A 21726-nucleotide genomic window follows, 5' to 3' on the forward strand; every position below is an offset into this window, starting at 1 on the left:
ATGTTCTTCCAAATCTTCAACGATTTGCCCACTCTGTTCTCCAATCCCTATGAGCTGGATATTGGATCTCCCCAGTGGACCCACTGGTATTGTGTTTATATCCTGTCATCTGTGTCTCTTTTTATTCCACTTTTTGGAAAGTCTCATTGACTTTTTGACTCAGGTTTTTGTTTGTTTGCCTGTTTTTTGTTTTTGAGACAGAGTTTTGCTCTTGTTGCCCAGACTGGAGTGCAATGCTTGGCTCACCACAATCACAGCCTCCCGGGTTCAAGTGATTCTCCTGCCTCAGCCTCCCGAGTAGCTGGGATTACAGGCATGCACCACAAGAACGGCTGATTTTGTATTTTTAGTAGAGACGAGGTTTCTCCATGTTGGTCAGGCTGGTCTCGAACTCCCAACCTCAGGTGATCCGCCCGCCTCAGCCTCCCAAAGCGCTGGGATTACAGGTGTGAGCCACCGTGCACAGCCACTCAGGTTTTATATTAAACTTTTAGGAGCAACCTTTAACTTTTTTGTTCTCCAGAGCCCATTCTTGGTAATCAATCTGTTCTTCTTTTATGTCTTCAATATTTGTCTTTATTTCTCTGAAGTTATTATTTCAAGAGTTTCTTGTTTCCTTCTACTTCCTAAATTGTCTGTACTTCCTCTGGATTGCCTTGTGTTATCTTTGTTTTTGCTGCCTGTTTGTTTCGGTCTTTCTCTTTCACGTTTCAGGCTTTCTTTAAGTGACCCTGCCCGTCCTTATCTATTTCTTTTTTTTTTTGAGACGGAGTTTCGCTCTTGTTACCCAGGCTGGAGTGCAATGGCGCGATCTCGGCTCACCGCAACCTCCGCCTCCTGGGTTCAGGCAATTCTCCTGCCTCAGCCTCCTGAGTAGCTGGGATTACAGGCACATGCCACCATGCCCAGCTAATTTTTGTATTTTTTTAGTAGAGACGGGGTTTCACCATGTTGACCAGGATGGTCTCGATCTCTTGACCTCGTGATCCACCCACCTCAGCCTCCCAAAGTGCTGGGATTACAGGCTTGAGCCACCGCGCCCGGCCCATCTATTTCTTTATATTATTGTTATTATTTTTAGATGGAGTCTCACTCTGTTGCCCAGGCTGGAGTGCGGTGGTACAATATCAGCTCACTGCAACCTTCACTTCCTTCAAGAGATTCTCCTGCCTCACCCTCCAAGGAGTTGGGATTACAGGTGCCCGCTACCATGCCTGGCTAATTTTTGTTTGGTTGGTTGGTTTTGAGATGGAGTTTCACTCTTGTTGCCCAGGCTGGAGTGCAGTGGCATAATCTTGGCTCACTGCAACCTCCGCCTCCCAGATTCAAGCGATTCTCCTGCCTCAGCCTCCTGAGTAGCTGGGACTACAGGCACCTGACACCATGCCCAGCTAATTTTTGCATTTTTAGTAGACATGAGTTTTCACCATGTTGGCCAGGCTAGTCTCGAGCTCCTGACCTCAAGTGATCTCCTGCCTCAGCCTCCTAAAGTGCTGAGATTAGAGGCCTGAGCCACTGCGGCCGGCCTATGCCTGGCTTATTTCACATAACACAATGTTTCCAAGGCTCATCCTTGTAGCATGAGCCCACACTTCATTCCTTTCATGGCCAAATAATAATCCATTGTATGGGTATGCCACATTTTATTTGTCTATTCATAATTTGATGGACATTTGAGTTGTTTTTACTTGGCTCTTATGTTATTTTTGGCAATTATATATTACTAATATTATTCATATGTTATATATGTTTGTATTTTGTGATCTCAAACTCCTAGGCTCAAGTGATCCTCCCATCTCGACCTCCCAAAATGCTGAGATTACAGGCGTGAGACGCTGCACCTGGCCAGCCTCACTATGTTCCCAGACACGGCTGCTGTCAGGCCACTGGGCCTGCTTTCCTTCAAGCTGTTTGCAGACGAAGTTCCAGAGACTGCAGTTCCAATGATACCAGCAGAGAACTTCTGTGCTCCGAGCACTTGAGACAAAGGATTTGGCTCTAAGGACCCCTGCTTTCCCAGAATTATCCCAGGGTTTATGTGCCAGGGTTTATGACTTCACACACCGTCACGGCACTGGTGGCAAGTCCATCGACAGGGAGAAATTTGATGAGGAGAACTTCATCCTACAGCGTACAGGCCCGGGCATCTTGTCCATGGCAAATACTGGGCCAACACAAATGGTTTCCAGTTCTTCATCTGCACTGCCAAGACTGAGTGGTTGGCCGACAAGCATGTGGTCTTTAGCAAGTTGCAAGATGGCCCGAATATCACGGAGGCCATGGAGTGGTCTCGGTCCAGGAGCAGCAAGACCATGGACAACTCTAATAAACTTGATTTGTGTTTCTCTCTCTCTCTCTCTCTTTTTTTTTTTTTTTTAAAGATGGGGTTTCACCATGATGGTCAGGCTGGTCTTGAACTCCTGACCTCAGGTGATCCACCCACCTCGGCCTCCCAAAGTGCTAGGATTACAGGCGTGAGCCACCACGCCCGGCTGATTTGTGTTTCTCTTTACCACCAGACCGTTCCTTCCACAGCTTAGGAGAGCACACCTCCACCCCATTTGCTCATAATATCCTATAAACTTTGTGCTGTCACTGCAGTTCTTTGGGTTCCATATTTTCCTGATTCCCCACTAGATTGAGGAATAAGGAAAGTCTTATTGGACTGGATTGCAATCAATCCAAAGCTGGACTGCAGCGTTAAGGTTATGGTTATGAAGAAAAGCTAAACAACAATCCACAAACAAACCAAGGAAGGTTTGCATCTGGAGGAAGATGTGAGGTCCAAGAAATGGTATCCAACGAAAGAGAAGAGGGAAGCATCCCAGCGGTGCTGCAGAAGTGATCCGGAACGAATGACAGCTGTGCACCTCTGGGAGACGCCGGGCCATTCACATAGGGTGTGATGGAGACTCTAGAAGAGGATGCTTCGCAAAAGCATTTGGTGATTTCACCAAAATTATGACACTGTATTAGGAAGATGGAGGAATGGGAACAGCAATCACGAGTACTGGGTGCAGAGGGTTTAAAAGTTAAAGTTGGGGCCGGGCGCGGTGGCTCAAGCCTGTAATCCCAGCACTTTGGGAGGCCGAGGCGGGTGGATCACGAGGTCAAGAGATCGAGACCATCCTGGTCAACATGGTGAAACCCCGCCTCTACTAAAAATACAAAAAATTTAGCTGGGCATGGTGGCGCGTGCCTGTAATCCCAGCTACTCAGGAGGCTGAGGCAGGAGAATTGCCTGAACCCAGGAGGCAGAGGTTGCGGTGAGCTGAGATCGCGCCATTGCACTCCAGCCTGGGTAACAAGGGCGAAACTCCATCTCAAAGAAAAAAAAAAAAAAAGTTAAAGTTGGCCAGATGCTGTGGCTCACGCCTGTAATTCCATCACTTTGGGAAGCTGAAGTGGGAGGTTGATTTGAGCCCAGGAATTCAAGACCAGCCCACGCAACACAGTGAGACCCTGTCTCTAAAAAGAATAATAATAATTAGATGGGTGTGGTGTGCCTGTGGTCTCAGCTACCAGGGAGGCCAAGGTGGGAGGATTGCTTGAGCTGGAGAGGGCAAGGCTGCAGTGAGCTGTGATTATATAACTGAACTCCAGCCTAGGTGACAGAGTTCCCTGTCTCAAAAAAAAAAAAAAAAAAAAAAAGTTAAATTCTCACCTTGTGTAGTGGGAGACACTGTAATGAGAGTATGCCTAAGATGGGAAAACTCAACATGCTGCATTATCAGCATGCAAGTTGCATACAGGTTCTTTGTTAGATGCATGTTTTGAGATTATTTTATCCAATTTGCTTAATGATCTCTTTTAAAGAGCAGAAGGTTTTGATTTTGATGAAGCTCAATTTATTATTTTTCTCTTTTTTAAAACGTTTTATTTATTTATTTTTTGAGACGGAGTCTGTCACCCAGGCTGTTGGAATGCAGTGGCAACATCTCGGCTCGCTGCAACCTCTGCTTCCCAGGTTCAAGGGATTTCCCTGCCTCAGCCTCCTGAGTAGCTGGGACTACAGGCGCACGCACGTCACCACGCCCAGCTAACTGTATTTTAGTAGAGACGGGTTTTCACCTTGTTGGCTAGGATGGTCTCATCTCCTGACCTCTTGATCTGCCGGCCTTGGCCTTCCAAAGTGCTGGGATTACAGGTGTGAGCCACTGCGTCCAGCCCATTTTTCTCTTGTATAGTGAATGTTTCTGTGTTCTTGTTAAGAAATCTTTTCCGCCGGGCGCGGTGGCTCAAGCCTGTAATCCCAGCACTTTGGGAGGCCGAGGCGGGTGGATCACGAGGTCGAGAGATCGAGACCATCCTGGTCAACATAGTGAAACCCCGTCTCTACTAAAAATACAAAAAACTAGCTGGGCGTGGTGGCGCGTGCCTGTAATCCCAGCTACTTAGGAGGCTGAGGCAGGAGAATTGCCTGAGCCCAGGAGGCGGAGGTTGTGGTGAGCCGAGATCGCGCCATTGCACTCCAGCCTGGGTAACAAGAGCGAAACTCCGTCTCAAAAAAAAAAAAAAAAAAAAAAAAGAAATCTTTTCCTACCCTAAGACGATTAAGAAATTTTCTCGTGTTTTCTTCTAGAAGGTTTTTGGCTTTTACTTTTATATTAGATCTAAGATTTATGTGAAACTGTTTGTATTTTGTGATCTTTGTTAAGTGAAGTGTCTTACTTCTCGACTCCCAGTGCCAAGCGCATGGTAGGCACCGTAATTTCTGTTGAATTCAGTGTTCCTCTCCACGCTCAACCCAGGCCTGTATACTCCACACATTTGTTTTCTTCTCACCTTTCCCAACACTCAGTGACCAAGGCTATGCTATACATCATCATAATCCTCAGTAAACAGGTATCAAAGACAGCCAGGCGTGGTGGCCTGCGTCTGTAATCCCAACATTTTGGGAGGCCAAGGCGGGCGGATCACTTGAGGTCAGTAGTGTGAGACCAGCTTGATCAATATGGCAAAGCCCTATTTCTACTAAAAAGATACAAACATTAGCCGGGCATGGTGGCAGGCCCCTGTTATCCCAGCCTCATTGAGGCTGAGTCAGGAGAATCGCCTGAGCCCAGGGAGGTGGGGGTTGCAGTGAGCCAAGATTGCACCACTGTGCTCCATCCAGCCGGGAGCCACAGGGTGCCGGCCAAGGTCAGCAATCTGGTCCTGTCTTCCTGGGATCTTGCAGATTGCCCAGAGAAGCTCATTTCTGGTATTTGGTCAGCAGGCTCTGCATTTTAAAGACAGTTTCGCCTGTAGGCTGAGGCCATTTCTGTTCTCCCTGGGAAGGCTATGATCTTAAATCTTATCTCATAGTAGCATGGAGTGTCTTTACAAAATAAACACCACCTTGCTTTGGGAAGGACACACAAAGTCAATAATTAGTAGATAGTCATTCCTGGGACAGAAACTTTTTTTTTACTTTCATCTACCCAAATACCAGGTAAAAAATCAACTACCATCACGTGATGCAGCCACCAGCTTCCTGCTGAGAAAAGAAAAACACAGAGTCCTTTGGCTCCAGTCACAGCTGGGCAAGGACAGGAACTGGAGAGACACCGAGGCAGAGCTGGGGAGCAAACACAAGCTCGGCGGCACCCCTGGTGTCCTCGGGACACTGGGAACTGGCGACAGGCAGGCTTGCAAACCACGTGTCCTTGTTTGTGGCCTCTTATTTTCACCTCCTGCAAGAAGGCACGACAGGAGAATCCCTAGGAAGGAAGGCTGGAGTGTCCATGGCGCGGTGGCGCTGGGCGGGGTGGCATCTGCTCCTGGGTCCACGGCAGCCCTCGCACCACAGGCCCGGCTGCGTCTCCTCTCCGGACTGCTGCCCCGAGCTGAACTCCTTTTGCCTTCCCTCAGGAAATAGCCCCAACTTGGGTAATTCAGTCCCAGTAGACACCTTCCATGGGGTTCCAGTGCCCCAGAGGTCAGGGCACAACTCCTGAGCCCCACGTTGGCGGCCCCATGAGCCCGCTCCAAGTGCCTCACCTCGGTGGCACCTGAAGCTCAGATTCCCAGTCTGTCTGAAGCTGTGTGGCCTTGGGTGCTTTTCTTAACCGGAGGCTCAGTGTTCCTAATATGAAATGAAGACAACCGGCCCGGCTCGGTGGCTGACGCCTGTCATCTCCGTGCTTTGAGAGGTGGAGACAGGAGGATTCTTGCCACAGCCCAGAAGTTCAAGATCAGCCTGGGCGAGACGAACCCCCGCCCACTCTCCGCCACAACTGTCTATACTAAAAATTACAAAACTAGCTGGGCTGGGGACACACACCTGTGGTCCCAGCTACTAGGGGCCTGAAGCAGGAGGGCTGCTTGAACCCAAGATTTCAAGGATGTAGTGAGGTATGATCGTGCCACACCCTCTCTGTGGGGGTGACAGAGCACGAGCCTCTCTCTGAGAGAGAGAGAATAGCAGAGGCATTGTGATATTAAATGAACAGTACAGGCCAAGTGCTCGAGACAGCTTAGGGGCTTCCGGCCCCGGCCCCCTCCCGCACACCTGCGCTGCAGCCTGCCAAGTCAGGGCCCACAGTCCTTCAGACTCGCATTCCTCCGCATACATCTCTTTTACCCCAGATCCTGTTCATTCCCTCCACTTTTTCACCTTGAAAACGCCTGCACACACTTACCCATCCAGCTCCAGGGCTCAGAGATGAGGCCTCCGCATCCGTCCGTCCCTCAGCGGTCCGCCTCCTCCAGGTTCAGTGGCAGCACCTGCCAACGGCTAGTACAGCCCCAATCACCTTGCACCGAAACTGTGGACGAGCCAATGGCTCCTCCTACACTGCCAGCTTCTTGGGGGCGAACGTGAAGTTCTGTTTGTGTATGTCCAGGATCTAGTACATTGTGGCAGTGGCAGGCACTTGAGAAATGTCTGCTGAATAAATGAATGAGAATTAATCGTTGTTAGTGGCTCCTCCACCCTAGAGTCAGAAAGGAGGTCCCAGCCCTTATTAAATATAATGTTCGCTGGACTCGGTGGCTCATGCCTGTAATCCCAGCACTTTCAGAGGCTGAAGTGGGTGGATCACAAGGTCAGAAGTTGGAGACCAGCCTGGCCAACATGATGAAACCCCAGCTCTACTAAAAATACAAAAATTAGCCAGGCATGGTGGTACGTGCCTGTAATTCCAGCTACTCCGGAGGTTGAGGCAGGAGAATCACTTGAACCCGGGAGGTGGAGGTTTCGGTGAACTGAGATCATGCCACTGCACTCTAGCCTGAGTGACAGAGCAAGACTCTGTCTCAAAAATATATATATTTATTATATATTTTATACATATAACAAATATGTATAAAATATAAACATTGTTATATATAAATATATATTAATAATATGTAATACACATGTATAAAAATATATATAAATATAAAATAAATATATAAAAAGTAATATATAATATATATTATATATAAAGATTATATACATATATAATCTTAATCTCTCTGCACTTCAGTTTTGTTATCTATAAAATGGAGATAACACTAGTATCTATGTCAGAGGTTTTATTGGTAAGGGCTGACTGACACACTACAGGTCACATACTCAGCAAAGTGTCTGGCTCACTGTATCCTTTTAAAGTGTTAGTGGCCAGGCGCGGTGGCTCAAGCCACCCAGCACTTTGGGAGGCCGAGGCGTGTGGATCACGAGGTTAAGAGATCGAGACCATCCTGGTCAACATGGTGAAACCCCGTCTCTACTAAAAATACAAAAAATCAGCTGGGCATGGTGGCGCGTGCCTGTAATCCCAGCTACTCAGGAGGCTGAGGCAGGAGAATTGCCTGAACCCAGGAGGCGGAGGTTGCGGTGAGCCGAGATCGCCCCATTGCACTCCAGCCCGGGTAACAAGAGCGAAACTCCGTCTAAAAAAAAAAGTGTTAGTGATGGCCAGGCACAGTGGCGCATGCCTGTAATCCCAGCACTTTGGGAGGCTGAGGTGGGCGGATCACTAGGCTAGGGGTTCAAGACCAACCTGGCCAACATAGTGAAACCCCGTCTCTACTAAAAATACAAAAAATTAGCTGGGGGTGGTGGCGGGCACCTGCAACTGGGAGGAAAATCGCCCGAACCTGGGAGGTGGAGGTTGAAATGAGCCAAGCATTGCACCACTGCACTCCAGCCCGGGTGACAATGCGAGACTCCATCTCAAAAAAAATAAATGAAAATACATAAAATGTTAGTGATTATTATCACCAAATCATTTTGCCATGGGTAAGTCACACAACTGGTCCCACCTCCGTGTGCTCATCTGTAAAAGGAAAGAGTAGGACCAAATTACTGTATCTGTTGAGCTATTCTACGTCTCAAGAATTTTTGTTGTAATATTTCATGATACTCTTTTTTTTTTTTTTTTCTTTTTTTGAGACGGAGTTTCGCTCTTGTTACCCAGGCTGGAGTGCAATGGCGCAATCTCGGCTCACCGCAACCTCCGCCTCCTGGGTTCAGGCAATTCTCCTGCCTCAGCCTCCTGAGTAGCTGGGATTACAGGCACGCGCCACCACGCCCAGCTAATTTTTTGTATTTTTAGTAGAGACGGGTTTCACCTTGTTGACCAGGATGGTCTCGAACTCTTGACCTCATGATCCACCCACCTCGGCCTCCCAAAGTGCTGGGATTATAGGCGTGAGCCACCGCGCCCGGCTGATTTCATGATACTCTTGAAGACACATACCCATGTTTATAGGTGCACTATTCACAACAGCCAAGAAGTGAAAACAACCCAAATTTCCATTGACAGGTGAGTGGACAAACAAAACGTGGTATACGCATGCAATGGAATACTTAAAAGAAACCCTGTCTTCTTGTGCTACACATGGATGAAACTGAAGGACATTATGCTAAGTGAAATAAGCCACTTACAAAAACTCAAATACGGCTGGGCATGGTGGCTCACACCTGTAATCTCAGCACTTTAGGAGGCTGAGGCAGGCAGACCACCTGAGGTGGGAATCTGAGACCAGCCTGACCAACAAGGAGAAACCCCATCTCTACTAAAAATACGAAATTAACCAGGCTTGGCGTCACATGCCTGTAATCCCAGCTAGTCCGGTGCCTGAGGCAAGAGAATCACTTGAAGCCAGGAGGCGATGGTTGTGGTGAGTCAAGATTGCGCCATTGTACTCTAGTCTGGTAGCAAGAATGAAACTCCATCTCAGAAAAACCCACAAATATTAGACATCCTTAAGTTAGTCAAAATCAAAGAGAAAAAATGTAGAGACAGAAAGTAGACAGCCTTCATTCAAAACAAACCAACCAATAAAACTGATTCCTGGGGGCTGGGGAGAGGGTGGGGCGAAGAGTTGTTTAATGGGTTCAGTTGCATTTTTGCAAGATGAAACGTTCTGGAGATTGGTTGCACAACAATTTACTTAACACTCCTGAACTGTGCACTTGGTTAAGATGGTAAATGTTATTTTTTTTATTTATTATTTTTTTAACACAATTAAATAAAAAAGATTCCATGACAAAACTCTCTTTTTTTTTCTTTCTTGGTAAAGACAGGATCTCACTGTGTTGGCCAGACTGCTCTCAAACTCCTGGTCTGGCTAGAGTGAGCCTCCCAAAGCACTGGGATTATAAGCATGAGCCGCCGCACCCAGCTACAACAATTCTCCTTTTTAAGTCAATGTTTAACACACTTAAACGATTCTGAAGGGTCACATAGAATCTACACAGAGATCTACAATTCAGAACATGGGAACATGAGGCCGGGCGCGGTGGCTCAAGCCTGTAATCCCAGCACTTTGGGAGGCTGAGGTGGGTGGATCACGAGGTCGAGAGATCGAGACCATCCTGGTCAACATGGTGAAACCCCGTCTCTACTAAAAATACAAAAAACTAGCTGGGCATGGTGGCACGTGCCTGTAATCCCAGCTACTCAGGAGGCTGAGGCAGGAGAATTGCCTGAACCCAGGAGGCGGAGGTTGCGGTGAGCCGAGATCGCGCCATTGCACATTGCACTCCAGCCTGGGTAACAAGGGCAAAACTCCGTCTCAAAAAAAAAAAAAAAAAAAAAGAACATGGGAACATGGAGAAAGGTGTAAAGCAGCTTCAGTGGAATATACCTGAGAAGTGATATTTCTGGAATCTTTTAATAAAAGTTCCTTAGCTAGGTGAGTGTCCTGCACCTGTCACTAGTTGAGAAGCTGAGGCAGGAGGATGACATGAGCCCAGGAGTCCATGTCTGTAGTAAGCTATGCTTGCATTTGTGAATAGCCACTGCACTCCAGGCTGGGCAACACAGCAAGACAATGTCTCTTTAAAAAAAATTCCTCTTCCAGGCAAAACCATTCAGGACACAGGCATAGGCAAGGACTTCATGACCAAAACACCAAAAGCATTGGCAACAAGAGCCGAAATAGACAAATGGGACCTAATCAAACTTCACAGCTTCTGCAAGGCAAAAGCAACAGTCATTAGAGTGAATCGGCAACCAACAGAATGGGAAAAAATTTTGTAGTTTACCCATCTGACAAAGGGCTGATATCTAGAATCTACAAAGAACTAAAACAGATTTACAAGAAAAAAACAAACAAGCCCATTCAAAAGTGGGCAAAGGATATGAACAGACACTTTACAAAAGAAGACATATATGAGGCCAACAAACATATGAAAAATGCTCATCATCACTGGTCATTAGAGAAATGCAAATCAAAACCCCATTGAGATACCATCTCACACCAGTTAGAATGGTGATCATTAAAAAATCTGGAGACAACAGATGCTGGAGAGGATGTGGAGAAATAGGAACACTTTTACACTGTTGGTGGGAGTGTAAATTAATTCAGCCATTGTGGAAGACAGTGTGGCAATTCCTCAAGGACCTAGAAATAGAAATCCCATTTGACCCAGCAATCCCATTACTGGGTATATATCCAAAGGATTATAAATCATTCTACTATAAGGACACATGCACACGAATGTTCATTGCAGCACTGTTTACAATAGCAAAGACCTGGAACCAACCCAAATGCCCATCGATGATAGACTGGACAGGGAAAATGTGGCACATATACACCATGGAATACTATGCAGTCATCAAAAATGATGAGCTTGTGTCCTTTGTAGGGACATGGATGAACCTGGAAGTCATTAATCTCAGCAAACCGACACAGGAACGGAAAATCAAACACCGCATGTTCACACTCATAGGCGGGTGTTGAACAGTGAGAACACATGGACACAGGGAGGGGAGCACTACACACTGGGGTCTGTTGGGGGGAAATAGGGGAGGGATGGGGGGTGGGGAGGTGGGGAGAGATAGCATGGGGAGAAATGCCAGATATAGGTGATGGGGAGGAAGGCAGCAAACCACAGTGCCATGTGTGTACCTGTGCAACAATCGTGCATGTTCTTCACGTGTACCCCAAAACCTAAAATGCAAAAAAAAAAAAAAAAAATTCCTCTTTCTGCCCATGGACACCACCGAAGAAGCATCCTTAAAGTTTCTCTTCCCCCTGCCATCATGACTAAGAGCCCAAACAGCTGAGGAAACTCTTCACTGGAAGGTTGAGCTTTCAAACAACCGATGAGAGCCTGAGGAGCCATTCTGAGCAACGGGGAAGGCTCAGGGACCGTGTGGTAATGACAGATCCAAACACTGAGCGCTCCAGGGGCTGTGGGTTCGTCACGTATGCCACTGTGGAGGAGGTGGATAGAGCCATGCGTGCAAGGTCACACAAGGTGGATGGGAGAGCTGTGTGAACCAAAGAGAGCTGTCTAATAGAAGACTCTCGAAGATCAGGTGCCCACTTAACTGTACAAAAGATATTTGTTGGTGGCATTAAACAAGACACTGAAGAACAGCACTTAAGAGATTCTTTTGAACAGTATGAAAAAATTGAAGCAACTGAAATCACGACTGACCAAGGCAGTGGCAAGAAAAGGGGCTTTGCCTTTGTAACCTTTGGCAACCATGACTCCGTGGATAAGAGTGTCATTCAGAAATACCACACTGTGAATGGCCACGGCTGAAAAGATAGGAAAGCCCCATCAAAGCAAGAGAGGGCCAGTGCTTCAGCCAGCCAGAGGTCAAAGTGGTTCTGGAAACCTTGGTGGTGGTCATGGAGGTGGTTTTGGTGGGAATCACAACTCTGGTTGTGGAGGAAACGTCAGTGGTCACGGTGGCTTGGTGGCAGCCATAGTGGTGGTGGATATGGTGGCAGTGGGGCTGGCTATAATGGGTTTGGTAATGATGGCAGCAGTTTTAGAGGTGGTGGAAGCTACAGTGATTTTGGCAATTACAACAATCAGTCTTCAGATTTTGGACCCATGAAGGGAGGAAACTTTGGATACAGAAGCTCTGGTCCCTGTGGTGGTGGCGGCCAATACTTTGCCCAGCCACGAAACCAAGGTGGCTGTGGTGGCTCCAGTAGCAGCAGTAGCTGCGGCAGTGGCAGGAGATTTTAATTAGGCAACAAAGCTCAGCAGGAGAGGAGAGCCAGAGAAGGGACGGGGAAGCTACAGGTTACAGCAGATTTGTGAGCTCAGCCAAGCCAGTGGCGGCAGGCCCTAGTGCTGCAAAGAAGACATGTTTTAGACAAAAGCTCATGTGTATGGGCAGAAAGCTCGAGGACCGTATTTGGAATTGTATAACAGTTATTTTAGTTTCTGTTCTGTGGAAAGTGTAAAACATTCCACCAAAGGGTTTTAATGTAAAATTTTTGTTTCCTTTTTTTGTTCTTTTTTTAGGTGGAGTTTTGCTCTGTCGCCCAGGCTGGACTGCAACCTCCGCCTTCCGGGTTCAAGTGAGTCTCCTGCCTCAGCCTCTAGAGTAGCTAAGACTACAGGCATGTGCCACCATGCCTGGCTAATTTTCATATTTTTAGTAGAGATGGGGTTTCACCAGGTTGGCCAGGCTGGTCTTGAACTCCTGACCTCAGGTGATCCATGCGCCTCGATCTCCTAAAGTTCTGGGATTACGGGCGTGAGCCACCATACCTGGTCAATGTAGATTTTTTTCTTTTTTTGCACCTGCAAAAAAAAAAAAAAAGGTTTTCGTTTGTTTGTTTGCCCATTGCAACCTCCGCCTTCTGGGTTCAAGTGATTTTCCCACCTCAGCCTCCCAAGTAGCTGGGACTACAGAGGCATGCCACCATGCCCAGCTACTTTTTGCATTTTTAGTAGAGACGGGGTTTCATCATATTGGCCAGGCTGGTCTCAAACTCCTGAACTCGTGGTCCACCTGCCTCAGACTCCCAAAGTGCTGGGACTATAGGTGTGAGCCACCGCACCTGGCCTAGCACAACTTGTTTTTATTGCAGAGAACTTCTCCGCATCTGCTTCTATCACGAATTAACCATCACAAATCATATGTTCCATTGGTCATAATGGCTGGTCACAAAAATCATAACAGTTTACATGAGGTGAGACTCTTCAGCTTATAAATATGATTGTGTGTCCATGATCTCATTTTATATTTGCCACAAACCTGAAAGGTAGTAACTACTGACATCTCATTTTACAGTTGCGAAAACTCAGGGTTGAGAGAGCTGCCTCACACAACTCACATGCCACCTCTGTGCTCTGAACCCAAATCTTCAGATTCCTGTTCATCGCAGCATCATTCACAACAGTCAAAAGGTGGAGGCAACCCGAGTGTCTATTGATGGATGAATTGTTACACAGAATGTGGTGCATTCATCCAATGGGATCTATTACACAGCCTTAAAAAAGAGGGAAATTGCCAGGCGCAGCGACTCACACCTGTAATCCCAGCACTTTGGGAGGCCGAGGTGGGCAGCTGACCTGAGGTCAGTACCAGACTGACCAACATGGGGAAACCGCATCTCTACTGAAAATACAAAAATTAGCCAGGCATGGTGGCAGGTGCCTGTAATCCCAGCTACTTAGGAGTCTGAGGCAGAATTGCTTGAAGCTGGGAGGCAGAGGTTGCAGTGAGCCGAGATCGTGCCACCGCACTTTAGCCTGGGTAACAGAGCAAGACTCAAAAAAAAAAAAAAAAAAAAAAAAAGGAAGAAAAAGAAAAGAAAAGAAAAAGAAGGAAATCCCATCACATGCTGCAACATAGATGAATCTCCAGGACATTATGCTGAGTGAAATAAGCCAGTCACAAAAGTACAAGTATTTGTGTGAATTGTGTGATTCCACTCATATGCCATAGGTAGAGGAGGTGAATTCATAGAGACAGAAGCGGAGTGGGAAGCAGGAGTTAGTGTTAAACAATAACAGTTGCAGCGCAGGCAGATGAAGGTTCTAGAGGTGGATGATGGTGATGGCCACACAGCGATGTGAACGCTCTCACATGCCACTCAACTGTGTGCTTAAAAATGGCTAAGATGCGTGGAGCGCGGTGGCTCACACCTGTAATCCCAACACTTTGGGAGGTCGAGGCAGGTGGATCACCTGAGGTCAAGAGTTCGAGACCAGCCTGGCCAACAGGGAGAAACCCCATCTTTACTGAAATAAAAACAAAGTTAGCCAGGCATGGTGGCGCCCACCTGTAGTCCCAGCTACTCGGGAGGCTGAGGCAGGAGAATCGCTTGAACCCGAGAGGCGGAGGTTGCAGTGAGCCGAGACTGCACCAGTGCAGTCCAGCCTGGGCGACAAGAGCAAAACTCCGTCTCAAAAAATAAAATAAAATAAAATAAAAAATTTAAAAAAATGGCTAAGATGGTATTTTATGTTATGTCTTTTTTTTTTTTTTTAACGGCAATTTGAAATAAGCAAAGAGAGGCCTTGGATGGCCTGGTCCCCGGCCGCAGTCACCAGGAGCCTTCCGGGGGCGAGATGGGCTGCCCGGAACCCCGGTCCCTGTCGCCCTTTCTGCTGACCGCTAACACGGGGTGGGGGCGGGGGTCGCCCGTCCCGGCTGCCCCCTGCGAGACCAGGCCCTTCAGGGGCTGCGAACCGCTAGGTCCTGCCGCAGCGGCGCGGGGCGCACGAGCCTCCAGTCTGCCCGGGCGCTCCAGAGCCTCGCAGGGGACTCCCGGTCTCTTGGCGCCCCCTCCGAAGGCACTCGCAGCCAGACCTCCCCTCCCCTTCCTTCGGTCTTGTGAGAACGCAGCTATCCCGAGCCCTCCTCGTTTCTCCACCCCCTGCCCCCACCGGGGTTCCCCTCTAACCAGCACCCACGTGCGGAGCCGCACCCTCTGGGGTAGTTCGCACGGTGGGTGCCTGGGTGAAGAAAGCATTTCCCTTTTCTCAATAACAGAAGCACCAAAGAAGTCAAATCCAAGATGTTATGGTTCAAATTTCAAATCTGCCGCTGAGTTCTATAATCGGCAAAATCCTATTATTATCTGTGTTTATTTTATGAGGTTTTGAGGATCCTGTTAAAGGGCTCCACGTTCTCAGTTCAGTTCTACGCGTGTTTAATGAACACCCAATATATGACTGGCACTATCCAGTCTTCTCTCCCTTCCTCTGTTCCTTCAATAAATATATTTTGCGTACCTGCTGTGAGCCAGACACTGCGCTGTGTATTGGGGCTACCCGTGAGGAAGGCAGACATGCTTCCTTCTGCCCGGGCATCAGAAGGGGAAAGCATTTAGGAGATTATACCACAATAGTCTCAAAGGTATAATGAGGAAGTGGAGGAAGCTGCTGCTGGAGCACCCAGGAGAGGATTCCATCCAGGCTGGGGAGGTCATGAAAGGCAGCCCACTGCCGGGCGCGGTGGCCCTCACCGGTAATTCCAGCACTTTGGGAGGCCGAGGCGGGTGGATCACGAGGTCGAGAGATCGAGATCATCCTGGTCAACATGGTGAAACCCCGTCTCTACTAAAAATACAAAAATTAGCTGGGCATGGTGGCACGTGCCTGTAGTCCCAGCTACTCAGGAGGCTGAGGCAGGAGAATTGCCTGAACCCAGGAGGCGGAGGTTGCGGTGAGCCGAGATCGCGCCATTGCACTCCAGCCTGGGTAACAAGAGCGAAACTCCGTCTCAAAAAAAAAAAAGAAAAGAAAGGCAGCCCAGTGCAAGTGCTACCTACTTGAGACCTACTGACAGGCGGGAGGGGCCAGAGAAGGGGCCGGCACACATGGTGTGGGGGGATGTCACCATATTCCTGGAGCTTCACAGTGACTGAAGGAGATTTGAGGCTGGAGACACAGGCAGGGCCCAGGTAGTAAAGGGCCATATGAGTCTTATAAAGGAAACTGGGCAAAGTTAACCAAAGTTGGTTTCTGTGCTTGCAACTAAAGAACTCAACCAGATTGAAACAGAATCATAGAATCATATATCTCAAGGCTCACCAGGAACTTCAGACACAAGGTGATTTGGAAACAAGCTTCTGGTCAGTTAAGGATTATCGGCCCTCTCGTGTAAGTGGGGCGGATCACTCAGGTTAGGAAACAGAAGTAACTCTGCAATGTCACAGTGAGTATGTGCTAGAGTGAAAACACCCACACCTCCTGTCTCTCAGGGTGGAGGGGCGCATTCCCCACCACCTCTTTGTTTATCCCACGTGGTTTTTAGTACATGCCTCAAGTTGGGAGGGAATGATATCCAAGTAAAGCATGTCAGTTAAACTATTTATTTATTGGAGATGGAGTCTCACTCACTCTCCCAGGCTAGAGTGCCGTGGCACAATCTGGGCTCACTTCAACCTCCGCCTCCCAGGTTCAAGCAATTCTCCTGCCTCAGCCTCTTGAGCGGCTGGCATTACAGGCATGAGCCACTGTGCCCAGCTAATTTTTGTATTTTTAGTAGAGATGTTTCACCAAGTTGGCCAGCCTGGTCTTGAACTCCTGACCTCAAGTGATCCGCGGCCTCCCAAAGTGCTGGGATTACAGGCGCGAGCCACCGCGCCTGGCCAAACATCAGTTAAAAACAGTAAGAGAAGGGAAAAGCTACCTTAGCTGGTAAGAGAATGAAGGTGCCAGGCCGGGCGCGGGGGCTCACGCCTGTCATCCCAGCACTTTGGGAGGCCGAGGCGGGTGGATCACGAGGTTGAGAGATCGAGACCATCCTGGTCAACATGGTGAAACCCCGTCTCTACTAAAGGTGCAAAAAATTAGCTGGGCATGGTGGTGTGTGCCTGTAATCCCAGCTACTCAGGAGGCTGAGGCAGGAGAATTGCCTGAACCCAGGAGGCGGAGGTTGCGGTGAGCCGAGATCGCGCCATTGCACTCCAGCCTGGGTAACAAGAGCGAAACTCCGTCTCAAAAAAAAAAAAAAAAAGAAAAAAAAAAAGAGAATGAAGGTGCCCATAGTACTTCTTCCAGTATTCAGACCAACTCTTTCAGATTTTTTTTTTTTCTTTTTTAGGCAGAGTTTCGCTCTTGTCACCCAGGCTGGAGTGCAATGGCGCAATCACAGCTCACTGCAACCTCTGCCTCCCAGGTTCATGTGATTCTCCTGCCTCAGCCTCCTGAATCACTGGGATTACAGGCATGTGCCACTATGCCTGGCTAATTTTGTATTTTTAGTAACGACTGGGGTTTCACTGTGTTGGTAAGGCTGGTCTCAAACTTCTGACCTCAGGTGATCTGCCTGCCTCAGCCTCCCAAAGTGTTGGGATTACAGGCGTGAGCCACCGCTCACGGTCTATATTCTTTTTTTAAACAATCTCCCATGTTAAACATAGTTCTGTTCTTTCTTAACTTCCTGTTTCCTGGAAATAATCCTCCATTTACTCTACTGACTTTTCTTTTTCTTTTTCTTTTTCTTTCTTTCTTTCTTTCTTTTATTTTCTTTTTTTTTTTTTTTTTTTTTAATATAGAGTCTTGCTCTGTAAGAGCCCAGGCTGGAGTGCAGTGGCACAATCTCAGCTCACTGCAACCCCTGCCTTCCAAGTTGAAGCAATTCTCCTGCCTCAGTCTCCCAAGTAGCTGGGATTATAGGTGCCCACCATTATGCCCGGCTGATTTTTGTATTTTTAGTAGAGACAGGGTCTTGCTACGTTGGCCAAGCTGGTCTCGCATTCCTGACCTCAGGTGATTTGCCTGCCCGGGCCTCCCGCAACTGACTCTATTCTTCTGTTGAACAAAATTAGGTTTCCCCAATCGAGCGCCCTGAGAGGCTAGGGCTCTATGTAGGAATGAACCATCTGGAAAAGGCAGTTCCTTCTAGAAAAGGCTGGGGGTGGGAGCCACCTGGTGGCCAGAGCTGTGCAGACTACAGCTGTATAATGAGGCAAGAGCCTTTGGTTTAAAAAGGAACAGGCTGCAGAGCTGAAGTATTATTTGTCAAAGTAATAAAAACGTTTAAATGAGTCATTTGGTTTATAGCAACTCCTAGGAAACGCTTTTCTAAACAATTTAGTCTGTTCAGTGCATACAGTACTGGTTTCTGTTAGAGCATTTGTTCACATAATTGAAAAACTTGCAACTTAGACTTGAGCAGCAGTTCCCAAAGTATGGTCTGTGGACTTCAGGGGCACCACGAAGCCCCCCCTTTTCAATTGCATACCTGGGGGATGCTGGACTTTCTCCATCTACTTCAAACAAAACATACCGTGACAGGTCAAATGTGGAAGCAGAAATAAGAATTCCACCATCTGTGACTGGATGCGATGGCTCAGGCATATAATCCCAGCACTTTGGGAGGTCAAGGTGGACAGATCACTCAAGATCAAGAGTTCAAGACCAGCCTGGCCAACATGGTGAAACCCCATCTCAACTAAAATTTTAAAAATATACAAAAATACAAACAAATTAACCGAGCATGGTGGTGCACATCTGTAAATCCAGCTACTCGCGAAGCTGAGGCAAGAGAATCGCATGAACCCAGGAGGCAGAGGTCACGGTAAGCCCAGATCACACCACTGCACTCCAGCCTAGGTGACACAGCAAAACAAAGTCTCAAAAAAAGAAATTCCAGCTGAGCGCAGTGGCTCACGCCTGTAATCCCAGCACTTTGGGAGGCCGAGGCGGGTGGATCACGAGGTCGAGAGATCGAGACCATCCTGGTCAACATGGTGAAACCCCGTCTCTACTAAAAATACAAAAAATTAGCTGGGCATGGTGGCACGTGCCTGTAATCCCAGCTACTCAGGAGGCTGAGGCAGGAAAATTGCTTGAACCCAGGAGGCAGAGGTTGCGGTGAGCCGAGATCGCGCCATTGCACTCCCGCCTGGGTAACAAGAGCAAAACTCCGTCTCAAAATAATAATAATAATAATAATAAAAGAAATTCCATTATTGCTATTAAACTAGATATTCAAGAAATTTGCCAAATGTAAACCAATGCCACTGATGCCACTAACTTTTATTTTGGGAAATACAGTTATTTTGCATAACACATATTATTTCTGTTAACATGTAGTTGGTTCATAATGGCCATTTTTTGCCAGGTGAGGTGGCTCATGCCTGTAATCCCAGAACTTTGGGAGGCTAAGGTGGGCGGATCACCTGAGGTCAGGAGTTCGAGACCAGCCTGACCAATATGGTGAAACTCCATCTTTAAAAAAAAAAAAAGAAAAGAAACCATAATGGCCATTTTTCCATTTATAAATATTGTTTATTTTTTTCTATTTTAATTTTTAATATGACAGATAATTTTCAATATATAGATATAAATATGATCTTTAATATGATTTTTAATATGATGCACTTCCTTTCTGTCCCCTTACTTCACACACATGAATTCGTCTGAGGTCCTTATTAATAATTTTGTTTTTTTAGTTAGAGAATTCACATTTATTGAATAACTGATGTGATACAGCCTGCAATTTCTGAATTCCGAATAAATAAATTTCACTCTTTGAACATTTCATGTTTTACTTTTTAGCCCCGGCAGACTTGACAACAGCCTGATGCTGATCTGACAATGGGCTGACAGCCTTCCCCTACTGGCCCTTCAGTCTGCTTAATAACAAGCTCTTCGCTTCTGTGGTTCTCCTGGGGGATGGCCTACTGCCCTCCTTTCTGTACAGTCTGGGCAAACCGACTGGTGATGGCAAGCGTGGTGTCAACGAAGTGGTCTGCACGGCTGTAGAGACGGTTTCCAGTGCAAGAATCTCGGCGATTCCCTGGCTTCTGCACAGCGTATCCCAACACAGTTCCATGAAATGATGCACCTGGGCGGTAAACCGCGCCTTCCGCTGCTCCGCAGCCACCAAGCGTTGCAATTCTGCTTCATTGGCTTCACCCAGCTCCGCCATTGTCCGCCTCCGGCTCGGCACCTTCCGACCGGTCCTTAATAATTTTTAAGAGTGTAAAGGGATCCTAAGCTCAAAAAGTTCTGGAACCATTGGACTAGAGCAATGTGTCAGCAGGGCGTTCAAAACAGCACCGACTTTGGCATTCCTCTGGAGGAGTGACTGCGTGATGCATCGAATCGGGTTCCTTGGCAGTTGTGTTTCTGTGAACCTCCGTATTGAAGGCCCAGTTAACTCTACCTATCTTGTTACTTGTGTAGACACCTCGTACCGACCATTCCAAATCTTTGGACACCCTTAGACGCTTGCTCCACCCCGCTGTGTCCAGCTGTCCGTGGACCCTGCCAGCTCCACATGGCAGCCCAAATGGCACCCACCTCACAGGACCCCGGTCCCCCACACTTGAGAAACCCAAAGTCAGTTCAGAGAAATAGAAGTCCATGGGGCGAATCTTTGACCAACGAGCTTAGGAGCAAACAGATACGTTTCTTCCTCTCCTGATTGACACAGTCAGTGCCGAGATCCAGGCCTCTCCAGAAACGGTCTGAGAAGCCCAATCAGTTGTGCTGGATGCTCCATGGTGACCAGCTCCTTAGCTCAAAAGTCTAGAATTCTGTAAGTTAAGGCTATGCAGAGTTTACCATTTCACCACATACTCAGCATCTACAAACTATAAAGTCTTCAAAGAATAGTAGGAGCATTTTCATGACATTTATTTTGTGTCTAATCTGATAAGTCATAAGAATTAAAGGAGCAGCTGCTAAAATCTCAGTCTCCTAAAAATGAAGCTTTAAGGCCAAGCACGGTGGCTCACGCTCTAATCCCAGCACCTTGGGAGACCGAGGCAGGGGGAACAGGTCAGGAGATTGAGACCGAGGGAGTGTGTTCTCTTTCTGGGTCCACAAGGGGGCGTAGTTTTGAAGGTAAGAACTCCCCAGCGCCAGGCCCCTCCCACGCCTCTCCATCTTGGAGATTTAACGGTTTCTGTTTAATTTGCGCGGCCACAGGAAAAGATCACAAGTCAATCACTCCAGCTGACGTTTAAAGAAACTCTTTTTGCGGGGCGCGGTGGCTCAGGCCTGTAATCCCAGCACTTTGGGAGGCCGAGGCGGGTGGATCACGAGGTCAAGAGATCGAGACCATCCTGGTCAACATGGTGAAACCCCGTCTCTACTAAAAATACAAAAAAATCAGCTGGGCGTGGTGGCGCGTGCCTGTAATCTCAGCTACTCAGGAGGCCGAGGCAGGAGAATTGCCTGAACCCAGGAGGCGGAGGTTGCGGTGAGCCGAGATCGTGCCATTGCACTCCAGCCTGGGTAACAAGAGCAAAAACTCCGTCTCAAAAAAAAAAAAAAAAAAGAAACTCTTTTCATTGGCGGGGGCGGGGGCGGGGGGCGGGGCTTGGAGAAGGTGGGAATTCCTCCCAGGCTAAAAGTCCTTGTCTCTTTTCATTGGCGGGGGGGGGGGGGGGGGGGGGGGCGGGGGGGGGGGGGGCGGGGGGAGGGGGGCGGGGCTTGGAGAAAGTGGGAATTCCTCCCAGGTTAAAAGTCCTTGTCTCTTTTCATTGGCGGGGGCCGGGGGCGGGGGCGGGGGGCGGCGCTTGGAGAAGGTGGGCATTCCTTCCAGGTTAAAAGTCCTTGTCTCTTTTCATTGGCGGGGGCGGGGCTTG

At 47.9% G+C, this 21726-nt stretch overlaps 1 protein-coding gene and 1 pseudogene across 1 annotated transcript in view; one reads left to right on the forward strand and one right to left on the reverse strand.

Annotated features, from left to right (window-relative positions):
* Positions 1-2301, forward strand: part of LATS2 (large tumor suppressor kinase 2) — a 112853-nt gene extending 110552 nt beyond the window's left edge. Inside the window, exon 8 of the mRNA XM_074387934.1 lies at positions 1778-2301. Coding sequence (XP_074244035.1) covers positions 1778-1831 — 54 coding nt within the window. The 3' untranslated portion in view covers positions 1832-2301. The remainder of the gene's footprint in view (positions 1-1777) is intronic.
* A 17465-nt stretch (positions 2302-19766) lies between these two features.
* Positions 19767-20359, reverse strand: LOC120365759 (mitochondrial import inner membrane translocase subunit Tim8 B pseudogene; annotated as a pseudogene).
* Between the last annotated feature and the right edge of the window lie 1367 nt (positions 20360-21726).

The sequence above is a fragment of the Saimiri boliviensis genome, chromosome 16 (genome assembly GCF_048565385.1).
Source record: "Saimiri boliviensis isolate mSaiBol1 chromosome 16, mSaiBol1.pri, whole genome shotgun sequence".
In the NCBI taxonomy this organism is placed as follows: Eukaryota; Metazoa; Chordata; class Mammalia; order Primates; family Cebidae; genus Saimiri; species Saimiri boliviensis.